This window comes from Corylus avellana, chromosome 3 (genome assembly GCF_965113065.1).
Source record: "Corylus avellana chromosome 3, dhCorAvel1.hap1.2, whole genome shotgun sequence".
Lineage (NCBI taxonomy): Eukaryota > Viridiplantae > Streptophyta > Magnoliopsida > Fagales > Betulaceae > Corylus > Corylus avellana.
Genome location: NC_142492.1, coordinates 26,766,376 through 26,783,536, shown reverse-complemented (window position 1 = coordinate 26,783,536; position 17,161 = coordinate 26,766,376). Strand labels below are relative to the sequence as shown.

The following is a 17,161-nucleotide window of genomic DNA, read 5'->3' as shown; positions in this document are numbered from 1 at the left end:
TTATAGAGTTGCTAGTATTTTTCTAAGCTTAAGTATATATATATATATATATATATATATATATAAAATAACCAATATGTAACTAAATAATATTAATGGAATTAATTAATTGGACAAAACATTAGTAACGTGTTAAAATGACATGTTACAAATTGGTAACGTGCCTAACTGACACGTTACTAATTTGTAACGTGTCAGTTTAACACGTTACAAATTAGTAACGTGTCTCATTTCCTACGTTACTAAAATAATTAGTAACGTGTCACAAACTAATTTGTAACGTGTCAAAAAGCAATGAATAGTTAACACGTTACTAATTGATATGTTTTTTGTAGTGAATTTTATTTTTTATTGTTTCTCTCACCTGTTTTCTCTTTTTTTTTCAAATATTTTCCTGCTTTTTCTCTCGCATGTTCTTTTTTTCCCAAAACTTTTCTCATTTTTCCTCTCACATGTTTTTTTTTTTTCCAAAACTTTTCTCACTTTTAATAATATTTAAATGATATAGATAAAAATATAGCTAATCGGATGTAGAAGACCTTTAAAAATTCATTAGCTAAACTAGATAAAGTGCGTTTTGAAAAGCCATTTTGCATAACTCAACTTTGGTCCAACTTCGAGACCAAATTCTCTCTCTCTACTTTAAGGCTCTCTCACTCATCCAAAGACAGTTTTTTTTTTTTTTTTTTTTTTTTAACTCAAGAGAAAAGTTAGATCAAAGTTGGATGTAAGTTGTACCTTTATTATTTATGAAATTTTTTTTTTTCTCTCTCTCTCCGACACGTCTTCTCTCTGGTTTTTTTCTCTCTCCCACATATCTCTGGTCTTCTTCTTCTCTGATTTCTCTCTCTCCCACATCTCTCGATTTTTCTCCAACTATTGTGCTTGTAAACATATATCTACATCATAAAACTCAATTTTTCTGATTTGCCTCTTCCAAGGTCCCTCATGGCGATCTTCGAGTCATCCTCAGCAGGAGAGCATCGACGCTCTCTTCTCACTCCAGTCTTGGACCTTAAATTAAGCCAGCAATATCATTGGTTCGCAGGCAGACAAATTTGGTCATGGACTCATGCCCCCTTATATATAGAGTGTGGGAGATTATAAGTTCGTACATTTATTTTTGGGCTTTCAATTAATATAACGAGACTGAGCAAGTTTTTTTATTTATTTATTTATTTTTTTGAGCAAGGGGTTGGTTATGAATTTTTGTGTTCTCTATTAATTAGTATTATAAATAAAGACGTGTTTTCGTATAAAGTTATAAACACTAAAATTAAGGCACCTTCTTGGAAATTAATCTTTGTTGCTGAAGGTTTGGCCTACTTCCGGAAGTCTAGTACATACAAAATTCTTAGTGCTATATATATATATACATATATTTGGAATTTACAGCTGCAGAAACAAATTAAATATGGAGCACCGAGCCTTCACTGCTCTCGCAACGCTCGTCTCGTGCTTTAAAGGAGGAGAGGAGCCGGACCCGATCCCGTACAGGACGAAGATCGTACATCTGCCGATGTGCTCTTATAATAGTCGGAATGCCGACTACATTGATTGCCCAAGTTGTTCTCGCAAGTTCAAAGAGAAAGAGGCCGTGGTGGTGATTCCATCTTGTAGACACATCTTTCATCCCGAGTGTTATGGATTTTGGCTAGCGGGATCGCGGCAGGCCACGTGCATGATCTGCGGCCCGAGGTTAATGAGGTGCCGTAATTCGTATGATCTGTCAAGCCTGCCTAAAGGAGTCACCATCCTATCTATTACCCTGTGTTCTTATCGTCGGGATGCCAACTTCAAATGCCCCACTTGTTTTGACAAGTTCAAAGAGAAACAGGCGGTCGTGCTTATTCCGGCTTGTAAACACGTCCTTCATCCCAAGTGTTTTGGAAAGTGGCTATCACTTTCGTGGCAGCCACCATTGTTGCAGGCTACGTGCCCGCTCTGCCCCCAGTCAACTCCGCCTCCTCTCTTCCAAGAAGGTGGAGTTTCTCTTTCTGATGAGTTGGATGAGCATGCAGTATGACAAGGCCAAGGGAATTAAGATAAGCTGAAGATACATATGTTGTTTTTAGGAGATTCTTTCTTTCAAAAATTCTATCAAACAATTTGTAGCAACTGCTTTTCTGGATCCCACCCACCCTTTATATATCTAGAGTCAGCATATATAATAATTTTCCGTTTACAACCCATTTTCCACAATTACCTGGTAGATTATTTTACCCTACCCAATGCTAATTAATAAAAGAATGTTGAGTTAAACATCATCATGATGTTGTGTTATTTTTGTAGTTTGTAGTTTGTAGTTTGTAGTTTGTTGGGGGGGGGGGGGGGGGGGGGGGGGGGGCATTCGTCGTCAGAGGTTGACCATATAATCAAATGTATTTTCACTTGTAAAAGGTGTCCCAAAGGCTAGTAAATAACCCACTAGCTGATTTTCCACTAGCATAAAAGAAGGGCAAAATTCCAGCAAACTACAGATATCCTTACTTTTCCAGTATCTATCTTCAAACATATGTATCATAAGTTTAGATTGGGTAATGAGAGCAGCTATAACCAACCATGTTAGAGAAGATCACGGCCAAGATAAGGAGGAACCAAGATGAAGGAGATAATATTTATCTTATTAGTCTAGCTAGGAGATTGCATTGTACTCTAGTTAGTATTCTGGAGATAATATTATCTTATAGTCTAGGAGATTGCATACTACTCTAGTTAGTATCCTAGTTCAATGTTACCTCTCAATTTAGGGATTCAAACCTAAACTCACAAAATATTTCAATTAACCCCTCTTCACCTAAGAGCTCGTTTGGGTGTGCGTTTGAATGGTCTAAAAATACGTTTAACATTCAAAAAGTCCGTCTTTGAAGAAAAAAGTACATGTTTAGTAAAATAAATTAATTGCTCTTTTAAGGGTCCAAAAGCTAAAAATGATAATATATAACACACGTTTAGCAAAAGTTTAAAAATAAAGCTTTTGTTAAAAAACGATTTTTGACTTAAAAGCTCTATTTCTCAAACACAATCTCAAACATACTCTAAAAATTATCAAAAAACAATTTTTAACAAAAGCTTCATTTTAAGTTTTTGCAAAAAATGAGGCAATTTGAGAAATATAGCTTTTAAGTAAAAAAAAAAAGCTTTTAACAAAATCTTTATTTTTAAGGTTTTGTCAAAAGTATATTTTGGCTATTTTTAGGCTTTTTGAACATTTGAAAGCGTTTTTTATTTTTTTTGCTAAACATATACTTTTTTCTTTAATTGAACTTTTTGAGTATTAAATTCACTTTTAAACTAGTCCTCAAACGCACACACAAACCCGCCTTAATCTTTTTGGTGTTATTTTTAATGTAAAAGTTTATTATTTATAAAAGAATTGAGATTGATAAAGATATATAATACAGTACATATGCTACTATCAAATGATTTCCTCAAAGGTCGGTATAGGTAGGTCCAATGGAAAGGTTGAAACTCATCAAAGACAGTGGCCGATAATTAATTACTTTGTTGGAAAAACTACCCTAATGTCCATTCTAAATTTTAAAAGTTTATAAATGTGAGATGCTATTCTACCTATCCCTTTCAGTTTATCAGGAAGAAATAAAAATAACAAAAATACCTTTATAAAATGAATTACTTTTTGACCCATGATCCGAACTCGTTTAGGTTTAATTCAAATTCCGTATTTTTGTATCGGGTTTACGGGTGTGTCAAAAAATTTTACCCTTAATTTGAATAAGAAATAAAATGTAGTTGTTTCTCTAAATTTTTTTTAAAAAAAATCTAATAAAATTCAAAAAACGCAGTCATTCCTTTAGATAATAGTTGTAGACAACTAGATATATACAAGTGAAATATTACAAAAACAAAACAAATACTGCTATTCTAATCGAATACAAACCAACGATGACTTTGTGTTCTAATTCAATACAAACACGTGGGCAGCGGTAGTTTTATACAAACATGTACACTTGTTGGCAGTTGCAAGTTATCCATTCTCCTTGACGTACAGTATGAGTCTGACTTTTCTTTGGAAATTCTTGTAGCCTGTAGGGGAAGATTCGGCTACTACACCAAGTGTAGTACGTACAAGTTGGATTTACACCCGCAGAAACAAAATTCTCGTGAGTTAAAAAACCCTTCCACATTTATAAACACTTTTTATGTTTGTATAATAATAAAAATAGTTTATATAATTATATAAGTATGTATATTAGTTATTAAGTAACAAGTATGTTCATTTCAAAAAAGAAAAAAGTAACAAGTATGTTATAGAGGTTAATATAAGCATTGTTAGAATATCTTATATAGATTATTAACCTTTTTAACTTGTTAGTTAATATACTAATATTAACTAGTCAACTAATTAGTTAATATATTATTAACTAGTTATAATTAGGGGTGAAACCCCCTAAACACACTAATAGTTTTTAAAAGCGATTAGGAAAAACTATTAACTGTTAATCGCCTATATATATATATATATATAATGTCGTATGTAGTATAATATTATTGTATTACCATATAAATGACATCTTTTTTTTTTAAAAAAAAAAAAACTTTTAAAAAGCGGTTATTAGAGTTACTAACCGCTAAGCGTCAGTTAACTGTCTAAGCGATTAGCAGAGGTGGTTAATAAATTTTATTAACCACCTACTTACGGTTAACGGTTTTAGTCAATAAGCGCTAACCATAGTCGCATTTTCACTCATAGTTATACTATCTTTAATTAGCTATACATTAATAGTACTTATGTGTTAGTGACTTAGTGCATATTAGCTATATTATATTAACTAGCTAGTTAGTCATTATACTAACATATTAAATAGTTAACATACTAAGAATATTTCCAACAGCTTTTCTAAAACTCTTATAAATGCAAAATCAATCCATGTAGTTTACCTATTAGCTCAATGTGTATCAAATGAACTCATAAATTCCTAATGTATGCCATAAAAAAAAAATTATTTAGTCCCTAAAGCCAAATTATGTACACTGATTTAATAGATTTCGATAACGTGAAATAAAAATAGCCAATAAAATTGTAATGGTGGTCCAACAAACTCCGACAATTTGAGAATGAAAAGCTTAAACTCCAAAATGATTTACAATTTTAAAAAAGAAAAATTATCTTATGAAAATTAAATAAGCTTTTTTGTTACACAAAAAAATACAAAAAATATTTTACGCCGAAACAAAACGTAGCCTAAGAATAACATCTAGCTCTAATCAATCTTGCAATTGTGTGATGCATGATAATTAAAACTTCTGTCGAAGGCTACATTTATCTTTTTGCACACACGAAAAGGATATTTCTTTTGAACTATTGTAGGAAAGCTTGACCCTTTTTTTTTTTTTTTTTTTTTTAATCTTTTTGCTGATAGTTAACTCTTCATAATATATTTGAAGTTTCCGTGATTAATACAAGGGAGAAAGTATAGAGTGGTTAGCGAGTTACCATTTGGTGTGACATATCCATGACATTCAAAATGTAGTGATAAGACGACTTCACCACAAAATCTTATATATGCTTATTAATGGTTGTAACCCATTATTTATTTTTATTTTATTTTATTTTGGTATTTGAATCAATTTTATGTTGAAGAAAGTGATTAAAATGGGTTTACTTGTCAATTGCTGACTTTGGGCCGGGGCTGTTTGGCATTGGATTTGTTTGTTTAGTGGTATGGAACTGTAACAAGATTTGATTAATGTTAAAAATAATAGGAATGTTTGATATAAAAAAAATGATTATTTTTTTATCTGAATAGTAGTAAAAAGTGATTAATATGACGTAAAAAATAAAAATGATGAGAGGTAAATTTAAGATGAATAATATGAGACCTTTATTTGGGTCTAAACAACCCCTTGGTTTCTCTTACCTAGATCCCATCCATGATTCAACAATAACCTCTCCATCACGACTCACGACTCCGCCTCCAACCCATTAAGAGGCTTAAAAAACAACATGATATTAAATAGATAATAAAAAAATTGTAAGCTTTTAAAATAATTAATAATTTAATATAATATTAGAATACATTTTTTAATTAATACTTTTGGATTTGGCTTATGCATTCTAAAAAGACTATATCATGTGTTATTGATTTTTCAACGGTCTATATTTAACTTTACTATCTTTTTCTTTCTCATCAAAAATTTAAAATTAAATTTGAATAGTTAGAAAAAATGCAACATATATTTTTTATGGCACCAAATCCAAATCCAATATTCTATATGTTGAGTCTTAGGCTCAATTTATTTTGACTCTAAGGCTCCGTTTACTTCGACGTAAAATGATTTTCGTCAGAAAATATTTTTAGGGAAGCTATTTTCTTTGAATATATATATATATATATATATTAAGGTTCCCGCAGGGACCTACACGGGACTTGTTCGGGACCTTGCAGGGACATGCCCGGGACCTCGCTGGGACTTGACCAGGACTTGTCCGGGACCTCTGCGGGGACCTACACGGGACTTGTTCGGGACCTTGCAGGGACATGCCCGGGACCTCGCTGGGACTTGACCAGGACTTGTCCGGGACCTCATCTCGACCTGCCCGGAACTTGACCAGGACCGACCCGGGACCTTACTGGGACCTGCCCAGGACTTGACCGGGACTTGATTAGGACCTAACTGGGACCCCGCCGAGACTCGACCGATGTAATGCCCCGATATTTGAACTAGCAAATATCGAAGTCGTGACGCTGCAACTTTAGAAAATACAATCTTACAGCGGAGTGTGTATATTTTTTTTCTTTTTCTATGACTTAGGAATAACTTACACAACACAGTTGAGCTGACTGAAATACCTCGAGGTGATATATTATTAAATAAAATAGAAACATGGTTTTCATTACAACATATGTACACACTAGGTGTACCAAATATATGCCACAGACGGCACCTAAATTAACATAGTAATATCTATTAAGTTTACACACATCACCATACATAATAAAAGCGATTAACATAAATGAGACTTACTCCATAGAGTAAGCATAAATCCTGCAACAGATGGTTTATCAACCATCAAAACCAGTAAAAGGACCATCGTCCTCACTTTCTATCCCTGCATCAAGATCTATGTAAAGATGACGTTATCATATTTACATAGGCAAACAAGTGAGTAATCTATTTTCCTAGATATAAAGACTAAAAAGACTAGTTTGAACAAATAAGATTAAAGACTAAAATATATAATAATGAATGAGTTGTGAATGCAGGGTAATGACAGATTAGTTTGTGTTTTATGATAATCTTTCTTCAAACCTCTTCTCATGAGCTCTCAGCCCGCTTACGTCCGTTATGTCCCTCACACTTTAGAGGTTTACCTGTTTGGTGCTGGCAACTACACCGCCCCAGCTTAGTTATATATTAGGCATGTTGGACGGTTATATACCCCCATCCACTGAGATACCGACAGTTCCTCGTGGCAATCCACCCAGCTTGTTCTTAAGGTGGCTATCTTATCAGCCCATTTTATTAGACACATTATGCAGCAGTTGTATTGCAAAATTATATCAATAAGACAAAATAAGAATTCCTATAACAATAAAACAAAGCTAGTACTCAGTAAGTATATCCATACTTACTCTCCTTAGTGTAGTATTCTGCTCTACTTCTGCATATAATACATACATGCAAACAATACTTAGTTCATTCTCCAATAATATCATTGTTTAAAGACTCTCATCTTTTATATTTATTTATTATCCGTCACTTCATCTTTACTTACTCATTTTATTATATTAATCTAAGATAGTTACTTATAATTAGCTTTATGCCTGAATTCATTTTTGGTGACGAGGCTAATGGCCAGTATCACTAAATACAAACAAGTATTATAAATAATATATATAAAACATGACGCATATTTTGGAGATGAGACCAATGGTCCGTACCTACCAAAGTATGAATCAAAATTTAAATGACAATAAAAGAAATGACTGAATGTAAATACTGAATTCATATTCTGGGGATGACCGCCAAAAATATGAATTAAAATTTAAATGACATAAAAGAAATAACTGAATGTAAATAATGCATATTTCGGAGATGAGATCAAATGGTCCTTACCACCAGAAATATGAACAGAAATTTAAATGACATAAAAGAAATAACTGAATGTAAATAATGCATATTTCGGGGATGAGATCAAATGGTCCTTACCGCCAGAAATATGAACAGAAATTTAAATGACATAAAAGAAATAACTGAATGTAAATAATGCATATTTCGGGGATGAGATCAAATGGTCCTTACCGCCAGAAATATGAACAGAAATTTAAATGACATAAAAGAAATGACTGAATGTAAATACTGTAAAGTAAATAATATATAGATAATATTATAAGTCCTTAATTGATTTTGTCCACTAACTCTTTATTATTAATTCACTTGTATCCATTACTTTATTTTACATTATACGCTTATTGGGTCTTTAAACAATTAAATGAGGACAAGTAATAAAAGCAATAAATCATGATATTTATACAATAAACACTTACCCAATAATCCTTTATAAGTAAAACTCCACCAAATCTTCTCTTGGTAGCTAGTTTTAGAAAAACGCTTGAACACTACAAGAAAGATCTAGGCTATATGGTATTTGACTAGAACTAAGAAATAAAATGAAAGGAGGAGCAAACAATTTTACTTGTTCTAAAATTATAAAAACTTAAGTGAAAGTGAAAGTGACTATAGCTTAGGCTCTATTTATAAGAGAATGAATGGTTAAGATTTATTTTTAAACCTTTGATCTAGGGGTTGAGATGGATTTAACCAAAAGAATGAACCTAGTCCATATTTCATGCTCTATACCAAATAGTATTTTCGTCCAAAATGAGGGCAGTGTATTCCGATCCATTTTTCAATGTCCAAACCTACTCCGATTGACATGAAATTTTGAGAGTAGATAGAGGACTCCGAGACAAACATTTTATATTTTTGGTTCGACTTCATCCGAGTTCGTTTGAGTCTATTTTTGGCCTATACAAAGTTTTCAATTCAACTTAGGCTTTGACTATTTGCATTCCCACTTGGCCACTTGTCTTATTAAATCATTATAATCATGATATTTACTATAACCATCATTACTAGAAAACTTTAAGTTTTCAACAAAAGTGGCTAGCCTTGGTATCTTTCTTTAGCAGTTTTAATCTCATTTAGACAGTATGAAAATTAAGACACTGCTTTTTAGGCTAAAAAACTGAAAAGCTTCAAATTAATTTATGACTTCGCTAAACACCAATATAAATAATTTATTCACTAGATTGGGTTTGATTATGCCCATAAACATATTAGTGAAGCTAAATTTTTAGAATTGAAGTAATATACATAAGAGGTCAAAAACCAATGTAATATACCTTTAACACTAAATAGTTATTTAATATCATTAATCCACATATCATTGTTCTAATTTATCGATTATATTTTTAATCTATTTAATATTATTTAAATAAGAATTTTAAAATCTAGGTCGTTACAACCGAGATCTCGCCGAGACCCGAGACTTGACCGGGACCCCGCCAGGACTTGACCAGAACCCGCCTGGGACCCTGCCGGAACCTGCCCAAGACTTGACTGGGACTTGATCGGGACCTAATCGGGACACTCCCGGGATCTCACCAAGACCCGAGACTTGACTGGGACCCCGCCAGGACTTGACCAGGACACGCTTAAGACCTGCCCGATACCCCGACGAGACTTGACTAGGACCCGATCGGGAAAGTCCCGGGCAGGTCCGATCAAGTGTTGGACGGGTCCTGGCGGGGTCCTTGGCAAGTCCCAGATGGGTCCCAGTCAACTCCCAAGCAGGTCCCGAGCGGGTCCTGGTCAAGTCTCGGCGGGGTCTCGGTCAGGTCCCAGCGGGGTCCCGGGCAGGTCTCGGCGGTGTCCCAGTCAAGTCCCAGGCGGGTTCCGGGTAGGTGCCTGGCAAGTCCCGGGCAAGTCCTGCGGGGTGCCGGTCAAGTCCTAGTCAGGTCTTAGTCGGATCCCGCTCTAGTCTCGGCGAGGTCCCGGTCAAATACTGGGTAGGTCCCAGGGGGTCCTAGGCGGGTCCCGATCAGGTCTCGAGCGAGTTTCGGGCAAGTCCCAGGCGGGTCCCGGTCAAGTCCCAGGCAGGTCCTGATCAAGTCACAGGCGAGTCCCAGGCAAGTCACAGGTGAGTTCCAGTTAAGTCCTGGGCAAGTCCCGGTCCAATCTCAGTCAAGTCCCAGGCAGGTCCTGGCGTGGTCCCGAGCGGGTCCTAGGCGAGTCCCGGCCAAGTTCCGGCAAGGTTCTGGGCAGATCTTGCCAAGGTCCATCAATTTAAGAATGAGATGCTCATAATCGGAAAATGATTTCCGGTTTTCAAAACCGTAAACCATTTTCCTAAAATTAAAGAAGAATTTTTGGTTAAAAGAAACGTTGACCACTATTTCACATCGAAGTAAACATCATAAAATGCGAAAATTATTTTCTGGAAACCATTTTACATCGAAGTAAACGGAGCCTAAAATATTTTTAGAGTTTGGCTCGTACAAAAAAATTGTGACTGTAAGTCTGTAATGACAAGGTGGCGACTTCGACATCTGCTCTGGCGACAACTCCAGCAGCATCTTCGCGCCACCACTCCTACGGCGAGTAGTGCATTTGAGAAAGCGGTTGAGTATGGTGAATCGAAAATGAAAACTAGAAGCTGAAGCTCGAAAAATTATTTATGGTTGTAAACCATTTTAATAGAATTAAATAAAGTTTTCCCAATTAATCGGAAATGTTTTTATTTAAGTATGATTTTCATTTATACGAAATACCAAAAAATATGAAGACGTTTTTAAGAAAGCATTTTAGGTCGAATAAACGTAGCCTTAATTTTAAAAAAATTAAGATATTAATTAAATTAGCAAATTTACCGTTTTCACAAGTTTTTTTTTTTTTTTTTTGTTAGTTACACCTTCCCCCCACCAGATTTGCAAAGGCAGTAGCGTAGATCGCAATCAGTCAAAAGACACATGAAATTCATTCCCCTCGTAACCACCATCCCAATCCCAAATCCCACCACCATCATCACACACCTTTACATCTCTGTATTTTATTTTATAGAATTCTGCATCTAAACCCACGTGCTTTGGAACTCGATCAATCAGAGATGCGTTGTTTGTAAGTATTCCTCCTTGCTTTACCCAACCAATTGCTGTTCAAAAGTTTTCAATTATTTCTTTACACATTTTTTGCAGAAATAAAAAAAGGGGTTCTGTCTTTTCCTCAAATAGAAATTGCTTTTGTGCTTTGGGTATGTTTAAAAGTTGGGTTTAAAGATGAATGCTCATTGGGTTTGATCATAAGCTGTTTATCTGTTTTGTTAATGTTTTTTTTTTTATATATATATAAAAGTAAAAGGTTGTTTCCAGGCTTTCAATTTCGACCAACCGGTGGGAATTTTCTTACCGTTAATTTTTGACCTGTTCTTTTTTCATCCGCTGTTCGTTTCCTTAAGTATTTACTATTAAAGCTAAGAATAAAAGTGAATGAATATTAAACTATTAAACCCTTTGATTCTATGCTTTTATGTCGTTTTGGTCAAATCTGAAACAAAAAATTGTGATAACTAAGTAAAGGGTTGTGTGATTTTGTTTTTTGTTTTTTCAATATAGTTAACTGTTTGTTAATGAATTTTCGGAGTTTTTTTTTTTTTTTTTTTTTTTAGTTTGAATTAATATATGGAGTGAAAATTATTTTTATATTTTTCTTGGAGGGATTTGCGTTAACTTTTCCCATGTTTTTGAAAAAGAAAGCAGATGATAGAAGAACGCGGACCCGGGGTACCTTTTATTTGTTTTTTATGCATTTGCCGGTCAACCAAACAGAGCTTTCTTTGCTTTCAGAAAGTCTGCTGTTACGCCGTATGAAGAAAAACAGAGTTAAAAGAAGTCGCTGGAGTTTGACCCCGGAAACTTGTTCTATCTGAAACAGAAAATCCTGGTTGATTCAAGGAAAACCCGCAAGGATTTGATAAAAAAAGAAAGCCCATCCAAAGGCTTTGCTGATTGCATCTCAGAGTGGTGACGATTTGCACAAAAAGATGGGATCTTTCAAGGGTCATGCTTTACCAGGAACACTATTTCTGTTAGTTGGGGTGTGGCACATATGGAGCTCTGTGGTCCGATACGTATCGAATCCGAAAACGTTCAGGGTTCGGGTTTGGAATCCGGTGCCGGGTTTTGATGGAAAGCTCAAGTACTTCGAGCTTTATCTTATTGCCATTGGCGCTTTCATTGATATGTGTATTGAGCTTTTGTATTCGACCCATCTCAAGTTTTTTGTCAATGGGGTGTTGAATCCATCCCACATGAATGATTTCGAGCACTCGGGGATGCTTCTGATGTTCTTCATCTTTGGCCTGGTTGCTCTGCTCTCCGAGAAAACAAGGTTAGTAGGAGGTTTCTTCTTGTTCTTTTCATGTTCTTTTATGTATGTGTTGTGTTGTACTGATCTTTTTGGGTGTATGAGAAAATATAGCGATATATCTTAGATTTTCTCTATTTTCGGTTGATTAAATTAGTAAAAAGCTGAGCCTGATAAGACTTTAGCTCGCTCGAGTGGGATTTTCATTTTGCCCAAATTTTATTTTCCTGCATAGGAGTTCAATTTCCTGCATAGGAGTTCAAATTTCTAATTTCTTTTTCTTTTACTCTGTTCTTTAGGCAATTGGAGAACGGATAAATTTATTATGGATAGTGACCATGTGGTTCGAGAAATTTCTCCGGAAATTAAATCGTTTGAAATAATATGAACTGCTGGAAATGTCAATGATGCATTTGTTCCTTTTAAATATTTGATTTATAGTGCTTATTGCTGCTTCTTGTTAAATGATCTGGGTTAGAAATTATTTAACTCTGCTTTGTTTGTTTCCGAATTTCTCTTGTTTTGGACTTTAAGAGAACTTAAATCTGCACTCATCAAGTATATTCAACCTTCTAATTAAGCCTGCACACTCGTTGAGTTTCTCTTGTAAGTGAAACAACAGAAAATAAAATATTTGAAGTTTTAATTGAGATGAGCACTTAAATCTAACAGTATTGTCTTATTCCAATATGCAAAGCAGTATGCATATATTTTGGGCTTGTTTCACATTTTTGTTTGGTATAACTCAAGCCCAATTTTGCTTTGTGCAGTGATGAATTTTTTTTCGAGGATATAGATATAGACAAAACACAATTTGTAATTGTTGTAAACAGTTAAATGTGGGAATGGTGCCTTAAAATGACAGATGAAAGGATGATGCTGCTGATTTCCATATGATAAAAATGTTTTGTTTTTTTTTTTTTGAGTTTTGTTTGCCCTAGTGTTGGTGGTAGTCACAAGCAATGAGAACTGTGGTAGAGCATCAGATATGTTGTAATGGGAAACCAGCATGTGCTTACCATCACTCAAATCACTTGTTATTTCATTTTCTATCTACTTATCAAAAAAAAAAAAAAAATCTCATTGGAGGCATAAATTCATGTGGTTCTGAAACACTGACCATCAAATACAGGACTACTTAGGCCAGAGTCTTCTTGCTAGGTCCAATTAGTTGTCCGAGAGGGATATGTGATGATATAGAGTGGGAAACTGGAGAAGTGTAACAAATTATAAGCTTCAGAATGCTAAAGAGAAATTATAAACCTTTGAGAATGCAGTTTCAATAGAGAGCTTCCCTGGGTATTTCTTGTAGCTGTCTCTCCTGATGTTTCTCATGAAGCCTCATTGTATATACTATCCTTTTATACTTTGACCAGGGTTTTTAATTTACTTTTTCTGAAAAAAAAAAAAAAAAAGCAAAGCAAATAAAAGGAAAGCAGGGGAGGGGGGAAATACATCAAAAGAAAAACAAAAATATGGGTGGGACAGCCCAACAAGGATCCCAATACCACCAACATAGTGCTAAAGAAACCTAAATCTATTGGGAATGGGCCAAATGAATAGCCTGACCCATTGGATTCTTGTCTCACCAGCTAAGAATGCCTTAAACGGCGGTTTGAAGGGGCAGTCCAGAGGCGGATTGCTGATAGCAACACATATTGCAACGACAAGCAAACTTGGGAACCACAACAGGGAAAAGAGCACTTTTAGTGGTTAGATCAGAGTTGCTGGAGCGGAACACTTCTGGCAAGTGAGGTATTGAGCAATGAAGGTATAGGGGACACCGCATCTGGATATGCAACTGGATCTGGAGGTATCCATAGACAAAATAGGGGTGCCAACTATGGGGATCCAAGCGAGAGGGAATAGGAGAGCCTAAGTCTTCCCTCCTCTCGAGTCGGCACACACTAGGAGGAATCATTTACTCACATGGGGAAATCAGTGGAGAGGGAAAAAAAAGAGAGGCGAGAGCTCTCTGGAAGTTTCACCACAAATGGAGAGGCAAATGCCATCTTTTCCACTGGGTTGCAGGTTCAATTCCCTGCCAGTGCATGATTTGTATATTTACCTATCAAAGAAAAAACACATGGTACCCATTTCCTAGAAATTTCTCTATGATTTTAGTGAAGTACTGAGAGTGCAATTGTTTCAACAAACAAAATGACAATTTTAAATTAAAACAAACTAAAAATTATGATTTTAGTAATTCTGAAAACTTTATGCCTGCATACTATTGTTGGAACTCTTCAATTACAATGACTCAATGGCGGTAAATTGAACGTATTATAAGCCTTGGAGTCATGGGGTCTTTGATGGATTTATGTTGCACTCTGGGACTTCTGTCTCGCGCATTCAAGGCTTTGGGTGAAGATTGTTTTCTTGAAACATTGCCTCATTAAGCCTCAAGATGCCAATTGTGAGCTCTTTTCTTTCTAATATCTTTTCTTCATTTTCTAAAACATGGGCTGAATTTAATCAATGTATTGCTCAATACATTTAACGAAATAGTGATTGATGGTTGTAAGCTATTTGCACATTTGTCATTTAAATCCAGTGCTTCCAGTACTATTATCTGAGTTCTGTTTGCTTGTTAAAAGACATTCATCGCATCTTACCAGAACCTTATTGTCGTATGATTGTTAAGTTTTATCCCACCATCACCAGACGATAGTAAGGTTCAATTTTTTCAACTGAATTATGGCTAATTATTCTTTTTGTTTCGTTTTCTCTTTTTAATTTCTACACTTCCTCTTTGTTTAGGTTTCTTCCCTTGCCAGAAGGATCTCTTTGTTTGATTGCTGCCACTGCATTCTGTGCAGAGCATCTCCTATTTTACTTTCACTCAACAAGCCATAAAGGCCTTGAGGGGTACTATCACCTTCTCCTTGTTCTCCTGATAGGGCTTTGCATAGTGTCCAGTGTTACAGGAACCCTTTTACCAACCAGCTTCCCAGTTGATTTGTGTAATGGCATTGCTATAACTCTCCAAGGACTCTGGTTCTATCAGACCGCCTTCACTCTCTATGGTCCCATGATGCCAGATGGCTGTCATATTAAGGAAAGCGTGATCTCTTGTCACTCGGAAGACAGTGAGGTCCGAGGCGAGTTGCTTGCAAACTTCCAGCTCTTTTCCTTGGTCCTTGGTGTCCTTGTTGCAGTTGTGGGATCATACGGTTTTGCGGCTTCAAGATACGGGCACTCTGAAATTAGGAGCATGAATGCTGTTCAGGATGGGTTGGATCATGATTAAAGTGTCTACAGTCTTCTAAGTCTTCCTTAAATTTCAATTATCTGCAGTCTTCTCAAGGAGGCATTTTGATATCTTCTGGGGATGAAAATTGTTTTATTCTATGTGCATACATCAACATCTTGTAGAGTAGTATCAATAAAAGTAAGAACTGTTGTTCTTCTGTAGGATGAAAAAAGTAAAACAATAATATATATTGTCAATGAAAATTACATGGTACTATGTGTACCCTTTCCTACGATCACTATTTTGTTCAAGTAGAAATTAAGTCTTTTTTATCTGTTCTTGATACGTGATGCTCAAATTAGTGTGTTCTCCAAGATGCATGATGCAGTAGTTGCAGCTGAGATGTTGATTTTGTTAGTTAATGGTAACAACCACTTTTGATTTTGATCAAGGTATTGTGTCTTTTTCCTTGGAAGTAAACGCAAATTTTACAGGTAATTAATGTGATCCACTAGATGCAAGTAACAAGTCACCAACCATAAGATGAGACATTCTGATTGGCCTATTAAATATGCTGCTTTTGGAAGCTTTTCCATTTCCATTTCTGTTTGGGTAAAAGTTATTCTGGATCCCCATAAAATGGATATATGGCCATCCCTCATGAGGAGGTTTGGAGATTCCACCTGTTTGCTATTATATTTATTGCCATGGATGTGATTTGGTTTTCTCGGATTCAAGTGGTCCATGATTCCTGTAAGATTGATATTCCCAACATTTTGAAACAGGTTATATCTAGGGTGCATTTGAGATTGCAATCTCATAGACAAAAAAATGCTTCTTTAAATTAAATCGCAGAAAATAAATTGTTTGGGATTGCGTTTTAAGAAAATTGTGATTTAAAAATGCACAATTTTAAAGGTCAAACCGTAATTTTACCAAATCACATAATTTAAAATCGCAAACTCAAACAGACTCAAAAGTCACAAGTGCTTGGGATTACAATTCTCATAGGCCTAGTATGACATAGATCTTCTATTTTGTTCTCTTTTTTGAGCTCTAGTTTGTTGTCCTCTTCCTATCCCCGTGGCCTGTATTGCTGAGAAAAAAAAAAAAAAGGAAAAATGTATAATAAGTCTATGAGTCAACCCTCCAAAATTAAAAACTCCTTGAGTTTTTTTTTTTTCAAAAATTTACTCATTTTTTTTTTTTTTTTGACATGTCCACACAAGGAAAATGGGAGGAGGAATTCGAACTAGTGACCTCCGTTTCGAGGCGTGGTTCACAGTCAATTGAGCTAACCCCTTGGAGACAAAAATTTACTCATTGGATCAATTGAAATGACAATAAAATTTCTACCATCAAAATTTTTTAACAGCCATTAGGGCCACTCAAATTACACCGTTTTACCTAATTAAAATATTCATTTTTTATTAATTTAATTTTAAAAATTAAATCTAAATTTTTTTTAAAAATCTTTTTTTAAAAAACCACCCTTAGGGTGGCTTGCGACCACCCCCAGGGCAGGCCACCCCATGGGGGGTTTGGGGTGGCTCGCGCATGGGTGGAGGGGTGGCCCCC

At 35.2% G+C, this 17,161-nt stretch overlaps 1 protein-coding gene across 4 annotated transcripts; it reads left to right on the top strand.

Annotated features, from left to right (window-relative positions):
* The first annotated feature begins 10,979 nt into the window (after positions 1 to 10,979).
* On the top strand, positions 10,980 to 15,871 carry LOC132173279 (plant viral-response family protein). 4 transcript variants are annotated; one of them, XM_059584732.2, is made up of 3 exons: positions 10,980 to 11,145; positions 11,784 to 12,414; positions 15,151 to 15,871. In XM_059584732.2, exons 2-3 carry the CDS (start codon positions 12,068 to 12,070, stop codon positions 15,638 to 15,640), a joined length of 837 nt encoding a protein of 278 aa, XP_059440715.1. In that variant the 5' UTR covers positions 10,980 to 11,145; positions 11,784 to 12,067; the 3' UTR covers positions 15,641 to 15,871. The 4 variants fall into 4 exon arrangements, with proteins under 4 accessions (XP_059440715.1, XP_059440714.1, XP_059440713.1 ...); XM_059584731.2 differs by having other exon boundaries at positions 11,781 to 12,414; XM_059584730.2 differs by having other exon boundaries at positions 11,777 to 12,414.
* Positions 15,872 to 17,161: the final 1,290 nt, after the last annotated feature.